The sequence below is a fragment of the Salmo salar genome, chromosome ssa20, assembly GCF_905237065.1.
Source record: "Salmo salar chromosome ssa20, Ssal_v3.1, whole genome shotgun sequence".
Classification (NCBI taxonomy): Eukaryota; Metazoa; Chordata; class Actinopteri; order Salmoniformes; family Salmonidae; genus Salmo; species Salmo salar.
The window spans coordinates 21133655-21150036 of NC_059461.1; the positions used below are offsets into that span (position 1 = coordinate 21133655).

The 16382-nt window shown below is 42.0% G+C and overlaps 1 protein-coding gene across 1 annotated transcript in view; it reads left to right on the top strand.

The window, feature by feature from the left end:
* Positions 1-16382, top strand: part of LOC106579924 (rasGAP-activating-like protein 1) — a 60082-nt gene that overhangs the window by 11946 nt on the left and 31754 nt on the right. Inside the window, exons 3-5 of the mRNA XM_014160328.2 lie at positions 5283-5396; positions 6170-6231; positions 10553-10682. Of these exons, the coding sequence (XP_014015803.2) occupies positions 5283-5396; positions 6170-6231; positions 10553-10682 (306 nt within the window). The remainder of the gene's footprint in view (positions 1-5282; positions 5397-6169; positions 6232-10552; positions 10683-16382) is intronic.

Sequence of the window (16382 nt, forward strand, 5' to 3'; positions counted from 1 at the left end):
GAAATCAGTGGTAGGATGAAACTTTTTTGGGGGGGATGGTTTGTCCTTGGGGTTTCACCTGCCATTTCACTTCCGCTATACTCACAGACATTATTTTAACAGTTTTAGAAACTTTAGAGTGTATCCTAGCTTCTGGGCCTGAGTAGCAGGCAGTTTACTTTGGGCACGCTTTTCATCCGGACGTCAAAATACCGCCCCTATCCCAAAGAAGTTAAGGGAACAACCGTTGACCCGGTTGGAGGAGCCAAAGAGGCCTTCGGTGTCAGTTTGCCTGGTGTTGGTGTCGGGCAGAGGAGCGGAGAAAGCAGGATCGCGCTCTGATCCAGGTGCTGCAACATTGTTGAATGAAAGCCGAGGCACCCCCGCTTCGGCCTCTTGCTCAGGAAACGGGGGGGACCCAAACTGACACTCGAACGGTGAGAGTCCAGTGGACGAGTTCGGCGGTGTGTTGTTAGCATACTCCACCCAGACGAGGAACTTGCTCCAGTTGCTGGCCTGGGTAGAGACGAAACAGTGGAGGAACTTCTCCAGCTCCTGGTTGGCCCGCTCCGTTTGCCCATTTGTGTGTGGGTGGACTCCAGAGGAGAGACTCACCAACGCCCACCGGCAGGGAGCAGAAGGCTTTACAATACCGTGCAGCGAACTGGGGCTCATGATCCGAGACAATGTCCTGGGGAAGTCCATGTAGTCAAAAGACATGGTTAATCATGAGATCAGAGGTCTCCTTCGCTGAGGGCAACTTGGGTAAGGCAATGAAATGGGCTGCCTTGGAGAACCGATCAATGACCACCAGGATAGTGGTAAGCCCTTGGGATGGAGGTAACACTGTGATAAAGTCTACGGACAGGTGGGACCAGGGCCGGCTGGGGATGGGCAGAGGTTGGCGTCACCCAAGCGGTCGCTGTCGTGAGGACTTGACCTGGATGCGCAGTTAATTGAGAGGAGTGTCCCCATTGTAGTACTTGTGAATGGGCTGATTGCAGAACGTAAAGTATTTTAGTGGGTACCCCGCCGGGGTCAGGTTCTCGGGTCTTGGATTGTCAGACCGTGGTCTCAATACTCCATATCACAGGGGCCACAACGTGGGAGCTGGAGATGATGGGCTCAGAGTCTCTCTCCTCATTAGAGACATTGTGTTGGCGGGACAGGGCGTCTGCGTTCTGATTCTTGGATTCCAGTCGATTGGCTAGTGTGAAATCAAACCTGTTAAAAAACAGAGGCCACCTAGCCTGGCGAACGTTCAATCTCTTGGCTTCTTGAATGGAAACCAAGTTCTTATAGTACATCCAGATCACGAAAGGATGAGGTGCCCCCTCCAACCAGTGTCTGCACCCCTCAAGGGCCCACTTAACTGCCAAGCGCTCCCGGATGCCTACATCTTAGTTGTGTTCCGCTGGCGAAAACCACTTGGAGAGAAAGGCGCATGGGTGCAGTTTCTTGTCCTCCTCGTTCTGCTGTGAAAGGACTGCCCCTGCTCTGGTGTCTGAGGTGTCCACCTCTGCCACAAAGGAAAGAGTAGGATCAGGATGAACGAGGATGTGTCCGGAGGTGAAACGTCCCTTGAGCTCCATGAATGCCCTGTCAGCCTCAGGAGTCCAGCAAAAACGGGTCTGGGACTTGCGGGATAGGACTGTGAGAGTCGCTGCCACCACACCAAAGTTGCGTATAAAACGTCTGTAAGAACTGGCAAACCCGAGGAACCACTGGATCTGCTTGAGTGAGGTGGGATGGGGCCAGTCGGCAACCGCCTCAACCTTTACGGGATCCATTTGGATTCCTGCAGTAGAGATAATGTGACTCAGGAAGGAAACTTGGGATACGTGGAACTCACACTTCTCTATCTTGACAGTTGACTCTGCAGGAGGCGTATAAGGACTTGGCGGGCGTGCAGTATGTGTTCCGGAAGGGTCTTGGAGAAGATCAGGATGTCGTAGAAGTAAATCTGCAGAGGGACGGGATATTTCATGCAGGGAATTTGTAATTCTCTGGCAAAGTTCTGATCAATCAAATTAACTGCATCCCTGGAGTCCACGAAGGCTTGAATCTGGTGCTGACGGTTTCCCAGTGGAGGGTTGCAGGTAATGACAGACGGTGACTGGGTAGCGGGGGGGGTGTGTAACTTCACAGCTTGTCAGAGTCTCACTTTGTCCTGGCGAGCCCTGGCGTTTCCCGTCAGCTCTGGGCATGTAGCACGGAGATGGTCGAGACCTCCGCAGTAGAGGCAGCAGCCTTCGCACATGCGCCTGTCACGCTCCTGTGGGCTCAGACGTGTGTCCCCCATCTGAATGGGCTCCTCAATGATTCTCCTTGGTGGGTTACAACATTCTTGATCTGGGCAATCTCTGCTGGTCCATGTTTGGGCAGAAGCTTGCTGTGACGTGTTGAGGTAGGACCCAGGTACAGAGAAAAGAACAGACAAGTAATCGGTGGTTAAGGATAAACATAATACTTTACTAAGAATCGGTAGCCGCTGGATCACAGTACACTTGAAAAAACAACAAATTCCAACTCTCGAAAACTCACTCCGGAAAGGAATGCACATGGTAAACAATTCAAGCTTCTGCAAAGAGAAACAGGAAACATACCTCTTTTAAAGGGGAAATCATAATGAGTAATAGAACACACCTGACTGTCATAATTGTCTCTAAGATGGTCTCTGCTGCCCTCTGGTGACAGGTGGAATAATGACAGAGATCATCCGTTCACCTACTCTGCGTCTCACAAAGACACAACGGTTGGAACCAAAAATCTCAAATTTGGACTCATCAGACCAAAGGACAGATTTCCACCAGTCTCATGTCCATTGCTCGTGTTTCTTGGCCCAAGCAAGTCTTTTCTTCTTGTTGGTGTCTTTTTAATAGTGGTTTCTTTGCAATAATTCAACCATGAAGGCCAGATTCACCCAGTTTTCTCTGAACAGTTGATGTTGAGATGTGTCTGTTACTTGAACTCTGAAGCATTTATTTTGGATGCAATTTCTGAGGCTGGTAACTCTAATGAACTTATCCTCTGCAGCAGAGGTAACTATGGGTCTTCCTTTCCTGTGGTGGTCCTCATGAGAGCTAGTTTCATCATAGCGCTTGATGGTTTTTGTGACTGCACTTGAAGAAACTTTAAAAGTTCTAATAATTTTGCGGATGGACTGACCTTCATGTCTTAAAGTAATGACGGAGTGTCATTGCTCTTTGCTTATTTGAGCTGTTCTTGCCATAATATGGAATTGGTATTTTACCAAATAGGGCTATCTTCTATATACCACCCCTACACAACTGATTGGCTCAAATGCATTAAGAAGGAAATAAATTCCACAAATTAACTTTTAACAAAGCACACCTGTTAATTGAAATTTATTCCAGGTGACTATCTCATTAAGCTGGTTGAGAGAATGCCAAGAGTGTGCAAATCTGTCATCAAGGGAAAGGGTGGCTACTTTTTTGGTTACTATATGATTCCATATGTGTTATTTCATAGTTTATTCTACAATGTAGAAAATAGTAAAAATAAAGAAAAACCTTGAATGAGTAGGCGTTCCCAAACTTTTGACTGGTACTGTATATAATTAGTCTAAATCTCAAAGTGTAGCCTAGGTGATATGTCCACACCGATGCTGACATGAGGGGGGCACCATAAAATGTAGCCAAACTTTTAATTACATAAATATAGACTAAACGGCAGTCATATTTGACAAATATAATGTAGGATAATTAACATTAACGTCTAAAGGCTTGATTCTGTTGACATAATCGAGGCACAGTTTGTTCCGAGCAAATGGTCAAAAGAGCGGAGAGAAAGCCACATCACCCACTTTGCAATCTGAGCGGAGGCAGTCAGTATTTTGAAACAATTTAACCATAAACTTAATCGTTTTAAAATTTGGAGGTTTTATGGCATTTTATGAGGCATGTCTTATCTTGTTTCATATTAGCCTAGCCAAATCAGACCATAGAAATGTTGAGGGAATCATTTTATAAACTCTTCCTTATGCCATTGAAACCAGCATTTCTTAAATGTTGTATTGGTTTTAAAATCAACTTTCTTTCATTGCCCAGCAGCCAAAGACATAATCGTGGTCATATTAGCAACCCATGGTAGTTGTTGCATCTTTAGATCTCCCCTCTCAATTTCAAACAGATATTTTCATCTCTGTCACATGAAACCGCTCGCATGTGTGGTGCGCTTTTTAGAACAGTGTGTTCCAGTTAATTGCCATTTTGGAACATTCGCTTGTATCCTATACTATGTGTGCGCATTGCTGCGCTTACCGAACAGCCGGTTGCATCTGGGGACCTGCACAACCAAAAGCATATTTGGCAGCGGGGGATCCAATCATAAAAGGAGGGACTTAGTCTGTGGTGCAAAGGCACATAAAGCCAGTAGCTGCCTTGGCGCTTTACATTGGGGACATTTTTACCAGTCAATCGAACTAATCATGGTGTGTTTCTAATATTGCAAGTTACGCGCCTGCACACAAGTGTATATACATTTCCCATATTTTTTATGTATTGTCATTTAAGGACTGTGTGTATGAGTCCCCTCTATAAGAACTGTTGGGTCGATTTGTCCATATGTGGAACCACTAACGAGTTGGCTAATCAAGACTCCTGACACCTCTTTGTAAAATGAATGCAGACCAGATCCCAACGCACTGTATCTACTTTCTGACAAACTGAAGTGTTTCAGGTTGATAAGATGCATTTGTTTTGTCTTTTAAATGTGTTGTTTGCTCTCCCATAATGAGATGAGTTGGAGGGTTGACTGACTGCAGAGATCTTCATCAGTCTCTGGCTGGCTCGTTGTCAGCATCATGGTGCTTTGACCCTGCTGTGGGCTAATGGTGTCTGGAAAAGCAGAGTGTCATTATAATAAAGGGATGCACATTACTGATGAAAATAGACCTTCCAGCTACCCATTGGCATAGAGGACATGATGCAGATGTCATTCCTCAATATCATGTCTAGACAGCAGGTTTGCAATCTCCAGTTTATGGTTAGAGAATCTGCAGTAGTTCATGTTTTATAATGAGAAGGTTGATTTAAGAATGATTGCATGTAGACTTGTATTTTGTTACACTACTTTTGAAGTTATTGCATCGTCATTCTGTCGCTTTGTTTCATTACTTTCAACACATCACAATATTTCCCACACAAACTTCATTCTAAATTGTCATCTTTCATTGTTACTGACATTCATGACGACAGGGTATGTTGTTATAAATAAGAAATAAGGGCCATACAGTACTTTCTGAGGTTACTGTCACAATTATTTGCAACCTTTCCTTGCAGGACAGCCACAGTGTGGAAGAATCTTAACCCTTTCTGGGGAGAAGAATACACACTGCACCTCCCAACGGGGTTCCACTCGCTCTCCTTCTATGTCATGGATGAGGACACCATTGGGTAAGATGGTCTTCAACAGCTGTCAAAGATAATTCAGAGAATTGTTGTAGTGTGTCAACAAACTCGTTGATAATGGTGTATAAACAAGTTATATCTATATAACCTGTACAGGTATAGTTTTGTATTATAAGAGATGTTCATGATTGTGTTTTGTTTGTTTAGCAGAGCCTGTGATTGAGAGTTTTGTTACCTAGACGGACTGGGTTAGGAGCCATGGATGTGTGTTTTGGAAAAACCTGCATGCTTTGAATAAACAAACATCAACACGCAGATGATACCACAGATTGAAAAATGAAAGACGACCTCAGTATTTTCCTTCCTGTCCTGATCAACGGTCTCATCAGTTTATGAATATATTTTAGCTGTTATATCAGGGAACTCTATAGGATAGTAAGTTATTTTTGGAGAAATATCTCTTGTGAAGTTCTCTTCAGATTGGATATCTTAATTTGGTCACTCTGTTGTCGAAGATCATTTTCCTGTGCAGCAGGAAATGCAAATGGTGGTGTATTCAAGGTTTAAAGAGACTTCTAAAGTTAGTAATTTCCACTTTAAAATTTCAGACTTGACTTGCCCCACTGATAAATGTATCAACCCCTACAAAAATGTCCATTAATTAGAATCCACATAATAATTCACATTTCCTGTTGTTGCTGGATTATTTTCCTGCTGTGAGAAGCAGGGTCAATTTTAAACAATGTATCTGTGTTTTCTATAATACGTTTTTATGAATATGGTATTGCGGTATTAAAATTCTCTATTTTTTGCCCTAGCCATGACGACGTCATTGGAAAGATATTGCTGAGCAAAGACGCCATCGGGGCCCAGGCTAAAGGTATACCTGATCACTATGCCACAATACTGTTGGTGTCTTTAAATGAAAGGGTGGCACCATCATGATGGGGAAAAACTACCAGCACAGAAACAGTTCTAAATGCTTAATGATTTTCAGTGCTGCGGTTGATATCTGTGGGTCTTCTTCTCTGCCTATGCCATGCTAAAGAGGGCAAGCCAAAAGAGGGTCACCAGAGAGGGGTTATTCCCACGACTCTGAGTAAGGCTCTGCCATGTAGGTCACTGTAATTGAGGAGCTGGACCTTTTTTAGGTCCTCTTGCTGGGAAATATTGCCAGTGTATTCTCACTCATCCATGGGTTCTTTTGGAGATGTATTTTCTGATTTATGCTTGTTTATTTGCTCACACACTGTCCGCCTCTTTTTTTTCTTCTGATTTGTCTCTGAGCAACGTGCTCTCATTTCATTGGACAGGCTACAGGCAGAAGGAATGACCTGAACATGGTTACATTTTAGCAGGATTACTCTTTGAATCAGGGTTTACATCAACTCCAGGATCATTCATTGTACAGCTGTCCTTTATGTCTGTCATCCCACTGTAGTCTGTGAGAAGCAGCAAAGCTTTTCAAACAGTCAGCCTGCGGCTTTCTTCACCACAGTACACCTGGCTCTCCTACAGTGGCTTTTAACGTGGGAATTAGTTAGAATTTCTAGCAATACGGTATATCCTTGCACTGCTTTTTCTTATCCATGGCATCTAGGTATAGATGCAAGTGTGTTTGTTAGAAATATATTGTTACTTTGAATGTGCTTTACCGCTACATAAAACTAAATGTGAAACCTTTTCTGTTAGTTAGTGTCTGATACCAGTCCTCTCCTCGGAACATTCTGCATTCAGTCCTGTGATTCACTGCAACATGTTGCCACTGAGTCAACAACTCCTTCACAGGATCTTAGGAATTCTCTCCTCTTTTGGATGTGAAACTGAAGTTACTGCCCTCGCCACCTTGTATATCAACCAGAAATGTCAGCAGCAGTGCCCATATTATAACACACAAAAGGATCCTCTTGTCTTTTGATATACTGTACCTTCAGAAAGTATTCACACCCATTCACTTTTTAAACATTTAGTTGTGTTACAGCCTGAATTTAAAATGGATTAAATAGAGTTTTTTTTAATCACTGGCCTACACACAATACCCCATAATGTCAAAGTGGAATTGTTTTATTAATTCTTACAAATTAATTAAAATGAAAAGCTGAAATGTCTTGTATTCAACCCCTTTTTTTATGGTAAGCCTAAATAAATTCAGCTCCAAAAATGTCCTTAACAAGTCAGACAATAAGTTGCATGGACTCACCCTGTGTGCAATAATAGGGTTTATGATCTTTGAATGACTACCTCATCTCTGTACCCCACACATACAATTATCTGTAAGGTCCCTCAGTTGAGCAGTGAATTTCAAACACAGATTCAACCACAAAGACCAGGGAGGTTATCCAATGCCTCGCCGAAGAAGGGCACCTATTGGTAGATCGATAAAAATAAAAAAGCAGACAGTGAATGTCCCTTTGAGCATGATGAAGTTATTAATTACACTTTGGATGGTATATCAATACACCCAGTCACTACAAAGACACAGGCATCCTTCCTAACTGAGTTGCCGGAGAGGAAGGAAACCGCTCAGGGATTTCACCATGAGGCCAATGGTGACTTTAAAACAGTTACAGTTTAATGGCTGTGAGGGAGGATGGATCAACAACATTGTAGGTACTCCACAGTACTAACCTAATTGACAGAGAGAAAAGAAGGAAGCCTGTACAGAATAAAATGTTTCAAAACATGCATCCTGTTTGCAACAAGGCACTAAAGTAATATTGCAAAAAATGTGACAGTGTTATGTTTGGGGCAAATCCAATACAACACATTACTGAATACTACTCTCCATATTTTCAAGCATGGTGGTGGCTACATCATGTTATGGGTATGCTTGTAATCGTTAATGACTGGGGAGTTTTTCAGGATAAAAAAGAAACAGAATGGAGCTAAGCACAGGCAAAATCCTAGCGGAAAACCTGGTTCAATCTGCTTTCTACCAGATAGACAAATTCACCTTTCAGCAGGACAGTAACCTAAAACACAAGGCCATATCTACACTGGAGTTGCTAACCAAGAAGACAGGGAATGGTCCTGAGTAGCCGAGTTACAATTTTAAATCTACTTGAAAATATATGGCAAGACCTGAATTTTTTTTGTAATCAAGGTGACAGTGACACATTCAAAATCACCTTGCACACTCTTGCTTGCATCTAGCTGATCTAGGGTGTAATCATTAGTCGCAACAGTTGCAAACGAGTGTTTCTATTGGAGAAAATCAGGTATGTTTATCCCTGTTTTATTCCGTTTGCCCTCCGTTTAAGATTTTTTTTCAACAGAATCGGTGGAATGAATACACACCGAACCACCCGCAAACACAGTTCACTTTGATAGCAGACACATACAAACAGCATGATCACTTTGCTCATTGTATAATTCCTTCTCGCATCTATCCTGTCCTCCTACTGTACACCTTCATTGAAAAACTGTGTTTTAGAGACCAGAAAAATGCGAATCCAATGTCAAATCGCCACCATAATAAGAGTTAAAAATGTCCAGTATTTCTGTGTTCATATTTCAAAAGAAACATATGGATTCTTTAGACATTCAGAATGGTGAAAACATACATGCCAAGGGAAAATAGAGAGCCACTTTACAAATGATCACTAACCCAAACAGGTCTATAATAGATAAAAAGACCCTAATAATAGTGGGCATGCAACTTTCAAATAATTTCCCTAATTCTTCCCTACCAGCAAATCAAGGAAATTCTGATGAGCGTGACAAGGTATTGAGGATATTTTTCAACTAAAGTAAAGGACAGTAATGCTATGAGTAAAGTAGGAAGCCCAGGTTTCAATGGGCGATTAAAATATCAACGTGTCATTAAGTGTGCCTGACCAAGTGGTTTTATGTGCTGAGTGAATGGGAGCTGATAATTTAGAGTTTTTTTACTCCTCTGGTCTTGGCTGGTATCTGAAAGAAAACACTAGTCCTCACTGTCCGAGCAACACTGCTGATGGGCTTTATTAAACGATACATACACTACATGACCAAAAGTTTGTGGACACCTGTTTGTCGAACATCTCATTCCAAGATCATGGGCATTAATATGAAGTTGGTCCCCCCCTTTGCTGCTATAACGGCCTCCACTCTTCTGGAAAGGCTTTCCACTAGATGTTGGAACATTGCTGCGCGGACTTGCTTCCATTCAGCCACAAGAGCATTAGTGATGTTGGGCACTGATGTTGGGCGATTAGTCCTGGCTCGCAGTCGGCGTTCCAATTCATCCCAAAGGTGTTCGATGGGGTTGTGGTCAGGGCTCTGTGTAGGCCAGTCAAGTTGTTTGCTTTGTGCATGGGGGCAATGTCATGCTGAAACAGGAAAAGTCTTTCCCCAAACTGTTGCCACAAAGTTGGAAGCACAGAATCGCCTAGAATGTCATTGTATGCTGTAGCATTAAGACTTCCCTTCACTGGAACTAAGGGGCCTAGCCCGAAATATGAAAACAACCCCAGACCATTATTCCTCCTCCACCAAACTTTACAGTTGGCACTATGCATTGGGGCAGTTAGTGTTCTCCTGGCATCCTCCAGACCCAGATTAATCCGTCAGACTGCCAGATGGTGAAGCGTGATTCATCACTCCAGAGAACGCGTGTCCACTGCTCCAGAGTCCAATGGTGGCAAGCTTTACACCACTCCAGCCGACGCTTGGCATTGCGCATGGTGATCTTAGGCTTGTGTGCAGCTGCTCGGCCATGGAAACCCATGAAGCACCCGACGAACAGTTATTGTGCTGACGTTGCTTCCAGGGGCAGTTTGGAACTCTGTAGTGAGTGTTGCAAACGAGGACAGGTGATTTTTACGCGCTATGCACTTCACCACTCAGAGGTCTCGTTCTTTGAGCTTGTGTGGCCTACCACTTCGTGGCTGAGCCGTTGTTGCCTCTAGACGTTTCCACTTCACAATAACAGCACTTACAGTTAGTTGACCAAGGCAGCTCTAGCAGGGCAGAAATTTGGCGAATTGACTTGTTGGAAAGGTGGCATCTTATGCCAGTGCCACATTGAAAGTCACTGAGCTCTTCAGTAAGGCCATTCTACTGCCAGTGTTTGTCTATGGAGATTGCATGGCTGTGTTCTAGATTTTATACACCTGTCAGCAACGTGTGTGGCTGAAATAGCCGAATCCATTCATTTGAAGGGATGTCCACATACTTTTGTATATATTGTGTATGTGTTGTAAAATGTCCCCTGTGTCCAGGGTTGGATAACTGGCTGAATCTAACCCGGGTGGACCCAGATGAGGAGGTGCAGGGGGAGATCCACCTGGGTCTGGAGCTTCTCAGAGATGCCAAGAGGATAGGACTGCGCTGCCATTTCATAGAGGCCAGGTAATACACCCACTTTATTGCCTAATTGATGCTACTGTAAGCCGTTATGGTCTCTTGTTGAAATATATAACTGCTTCTTCAATCTCAAAAGGTTGTCAAAATGCTCATCCTCTGTATGACAGATCATCATGCAGTGCTTTGTGGTTGAATTCACAATATCTGTCATTCACCTTATGAGCATTAACTTCCAGAGAGATAAAAACTTGTTAGACAATATTTCATGTTACCAGGAATATCACACTCCGCTTCAGTGTTTTATAAAAGAGTCTCGAATGCACAATATGGAAATTGTGAGATTTTAAGGTTGATTTGGCAGAGGGATCTTAATTGTGACATTGAGGAGGATGTATGGAAAAAATATTGTTTCCAATGTAGGGTGGTGCACCAGGGTTGCAAGGGTGAAATGTACACATTATAAGATTGTTCATATGTACTATTGGACCTACCCCAGTTAGATGAAATAAATTGGGTTTATTGCAAAATAATGTATGCTGGAAATGCAAGGGTGAAATAGGTACCTTTCTGCATGCTATATGGGATTGTCGCATGGTATTCCTTTTCTGGAAGGAGGTTCTTCAAAAGCTTGAAGAATGGATGGGACAGCCTATCCCAGAGTTCCCACAGCTGTTCTTATTAGGGGATATATCTATTTTATCAGTGGTGTAAAGTACCTAAGTAAAAATACTTGAAAGGACTACTTAAGTTGTTTTTTGGGGTATCGGTACTTTACTTTACTATTTATATTTTTTACTACTTTTACTTTTACTTCGCTACATTCCTAAAGAAATGTATGTACTTTTTATGCCGTACATTTTCCCTGACACGCAAAAGTACTTTTTTCAATCTGAATGCTTATCAGGACAGGAAAATGTTCCCATTCCCACACTTATCAAGAGAACATCCGTGGTCATCCCTGCTGCCTCTGATCTGACGGACTCACTAAGCTAATGCTTTGTTTGTAAATGATGTCTAAGTGTTGGAGTGTGCCCCTGGCTATCTGTAAACAAAACCCCACCCCCAAAAAACAATGATGATATCTGGTTTGCTTAATATAAGGAATTTTTTATTATTTATACTTGTACATTTACTTTTGATACTTAAGTATATTTTAGCAATTACATTTACTTTTGATACTTAAGTATATTTAAAACAAAATACTTTTAGATTTTTACTCAAGTAGAATTTTACTGGGTGACTTTCACTTTCATTTTCTATTAAGATATCTTTACTTTTACTCAAGTATGACAATTGGGTACTTTTTCCACCACTATATTTTAGCACCAGATGTTAGCAAAGAAAAGTTTGGTTTTGCCTCAATGGTATTTTCATACTAGACTGATAAGAGTGCAGATTGTCTGAAATCAACAGATTGGCTCCAACTCATGGTGGAGACTGCATCTCATGAATCAATGATAGCAAAATGACAGGAGAGGAAAGGGAAATTTAGTATGATATGGGATCACTTTTTGAATTATATATGGGACATGCGCGTGAGAAGCGAGGGTTTAAGTTAGAACAAATAATTTAATTGATTATTATTATAACTTTTTAAAATTATTATTATTATTATTACTTGCTGTTTAATATTCCAACCACTGATATATGGTTGAAAGGTGCTGTCTTTTTTTCCTGTCTTGTTGGGTGTTATGTTTTTATTATTATTAGTGATATGTAATGTCAAATTGATAAAAAAAATCATAAAAAACTTTATTGACAATATCTGCAATGCTCATCAATCAATAGTGCCTGAATAAGTATTCATACCCCTTGACTTATTTCACATTTTGTTGTGTTACAGCCTGAATTCAAAATTGATTGAATACAAAAATCGCTTTCTATGCGTGAGAACTTTTTGTATTTTTCTTGTCGTCAAATCCCTGCCAAAAGTCAGGTGACCGAAGCGCTTCCAAATATGGAGATGCTGTCAAGAAACACTGGCATGTTTTATCATCGGACCCAGCTTTGCCAGCTGAATTTAAGAATCCACCACTTATTGTATATAAGAGAGGTCGAAATTTCTGCAATAAATTGGTCCATGCCAACTGCCAGCCACGAAAGAAAATCAGCCAGGCACTTTTACGCCCTATAAATGCAGGGGTTGTGCACTGTGCAATGATATGATGAAGTGTGAATATTTCTGCCACCCACATACAGGTTCCAAATAGATTACATTATTACGTGCTCAAACCCACCCATGTTATCTACATAAATGTCCATGTGGGCTGTGTTTTGTAGGTAAAACCTCTTGTTCTCTCAAACAGAGAATTCGTGAACATAAAAGTTAAATCAGGAGTAACAACAGGGATTATCCAGTCGCAGTACATTTTAATGAACAAGAACATGACATTCTACCTTTAGGTACTGTGGCATAGAGAAAGTTAAGATATCAGACAGGGGAGGTGATATAGATAATACTCTGAGCAAAATATAATGTTTTGGGATTTTCACCCTCCAGAAATTATTTCCTAAAGGTCTTAATGATGAAATGCCTATGTATGTTATGTTGTAAATGTGAACATTAATTAATGCTCCCATTTCAAATTTCTCAGACGTTTTTCTTGCGCTATTCCCAATGATTTAAGAAAACCTGCTTGATGGGTCGATGTCCTCATTGTGGTTTTACAGATGTGTTTAATACGTTTTATGTACACACTTTATTAAATATTTATGAAATGCACATTGTTATATTTGGTAACACTCATTTTCCCTCGACTCCAACCCCATTCGATGCATGGAACGGATGTGGGTGGAGCTATGTCTACATAAGGATGCTAATTTTAAAACAACTCACAAAAACCCTGAGGAAGGCCTTGAGGCCGATACGTAAAGCTTATTAAAGAGCAGTGATACTATCAAGAGCAGTGTGGGGGTTCCTTCTTTTTTCTCATCGTATTTAACTGTTACCATGCACCTGCAAAAAAGATAGCTCAGATGTGCGAATGCCTTTTGAGTTAAGATAATCTTAAGTCAAAACTGTAACTCGGCCACTCAGGAGCATTCACTGATATCTTGGTAAGCATCTCCAGTGTAGATTTGGCCTTGTTTTAGGTTATTGTCTTTCTGAAAGGTGATTTAAACTCCCAGTGTCTGATGGAAAGCAGACTGAACCAGGCATTCCTCTAGGATTTTGCCTGCGCTTAGCTCCTTAGCTCCATTCCGTTTGTTTTTAGTCCTGAAAAACTCCCAAGTCCTTAACGATTACAAGCATACCCATAACATGTTGCAGCCACCACTATGCTTGAAAATATGGAGAGTGGTTGGATTTTCCCCAAATCCCCCCCCCCCCCACTTTGTATTCAGAAACAAAATGTAATGGCTTTGCCACATTTTTTGCAGTATTACTTTAGTGCCTTGTTCCAAGCAGGATGCATGTTTTGGAATATTTGTATTCTGTACAGGCTCCCTTATTTTCACTCTGTCAATTAGGTTAGTATTGTGGAGTAACTGCAATGTTGTTGATCCATCCTCAATTTTCTCCAATCACAGCCATGTAAACTGTGTAACTGTTTTAAAGTCACCATTAGCCTCGTGAATACTTTCTTAAGGTACTGTATGTTATTGACGTCGCCTTTATTCTTAAAATAAGTCCCAGAGGAGATTGTGTTTACCCGCTTGTTGAAGTGCCAGCAAACACCAAGGCCACAGAGTTACAGAAAGCAGATTTTGAGGAGGATACGCTCATTTAGAAAGAGGAATGTGCCACAGAGAAAGCCATTAAGAAATGAGAGGCAGAGAGGTCCCAGAGAGGGTTTCAGTAACGTGATGGGGACTGAGCACTGTAAGCATGGCATCTGTCCAGCTTGGCTGTTTCTGCAGGGTTTGAGCAATCAGTGGCAATGTGCTCAAGACCCCCTGAAGGAGGGCTTCTAACTAGATCTGGCAAGCTCTCATTACTGCCTAACGTTTGAGATTAGGGGTTTCAATGTAGTTATTTTCTACTAAATTAATCCTAACAACATTTGTACACTGTAGTGATGTCTGATAGATATCTCCGTAATTCATTGGTTATGCGTGTCATCGTCATAACCGGATGTGACTGACCTAGCGAACTACGCTAATAGGACTAACCTAGCAGTGAGTACTAGTAGCTCGGTGAACTGCATGTTAATTGCCTGATTTAAGAGTTTGTAACATAACTAAACCGGATAATTCACAGCCTGGCCTACATCATGACATGTTGTCAGAATTAAAGAACTCACACGCCGAAGATTAGTGGGGAAATGTAGAAATTCAACCTACCAGAGCCGTTCGATTTCTCACAGCCGTCGCCATCGGCATGGCTGATCTGGAGACAACGTTTTTCCTGTTTTCGAGTAGCATCGAAACTGGATAAGGAGACCGGTGTGGTGCAGGTGAATTCACTAGTTTATGCAATGGGGAAAGATGCAGAGATTTTCTACAATGCATTCTCCTTTGATTACTTTAATGATGAGTTCAACAATGATGTGGTGATCGAAAAACTGAATGAACATTTTGTGCCACGGCGCAACGTGATTCACGAATGAGCATGTTTCCATAAACGGATTAAAATAAAAAGGGGAGAGAGACAGTGGAATCTTTTGTGAGGAATCTGTATGAGCTAGCTGAACACTGCGAGTTTGGAACTACAAAGGACGAACAAATAAGGGACAGGATTGTGATTGGCATTATGGACTGTGATCTTTCACAAAAGCTACAGCTGGAGACACTGGAGAAGGCGATGCAAATCACACGCCAGTCAGAGCAGATAAAGAAGCAGCACGTGGACATGCGAGCGGGAGCTGAGAACTACGTTGATGAGGTGAGAGGCAAACCACAGCATTACAACAAACATTCTAAGCAGACTGCAGGCAGCCAGAACAAACCGTTTAAGCAAAGAAACAGTCAGTCAAAACAGGGGAATTTCTCACGTTGTAACCACAGCCATGATTACAGTGAAAATTGTCCATCACTCAACGAAAGATGCAGGAAGTGTAACGAAATGGGGCATTTTGAGATTGCATGCAAAACTAAAATGGTCAAAGAAGTTACAGCTGAGGATGTAGAGGAAATGCAAGGGGCATTCTTTTTAGGATCAGTTACTAAGTAGTCTGAAGATCAGTGGCATGTTGAGCTCCCAGTAAATGGCACACCTGTAAAGTTCAAGATTAACACTGGTGCTGATATTAGAGTGATGTCTCAGAGCACTTACCAGAGAATGCCACAGCGCCCCCGGCTGGTTAACATTGTAACTGACGTTCGCAGCCCAGGTGGCAGGATTGACTATGGGAGTGAAAGAAAGGGAGAAAAGTACAAATTCTGGATCTTTGTGATTCAAGAACCATATGCTAATAACCAAGTTAGCAGAACCGTTGCATGCAAGATGAGTTTGTTCCTCAGAGCAGATGAGATCAGCACAGATGTGTTTGGAGAGATAGGGCTACTGAACTGTGAACCGGTCAAGATTGAACTTAGGTCCGATGCAGTCCCCTATTCTCTGACTTCGCCATCCGGAATTCCTTTTCCACTCCTTCCAAAAGCGGAGGATGAACTCGACAGAATGGAGAAAAAATGGCATCAGAGGGAGTAACCGAGTCTGCAGACTGGTGTGTTCCCATGGTGCTGGTGATGAAGAAAAATGGCAAAGTGAGAACATGCATAGACTTAAAACGACTCAACGAAGCAGTGAAACGGGAGAGGTTCATCTTACCCACCTTGGAGGATATAGTACCCAAGCTATCC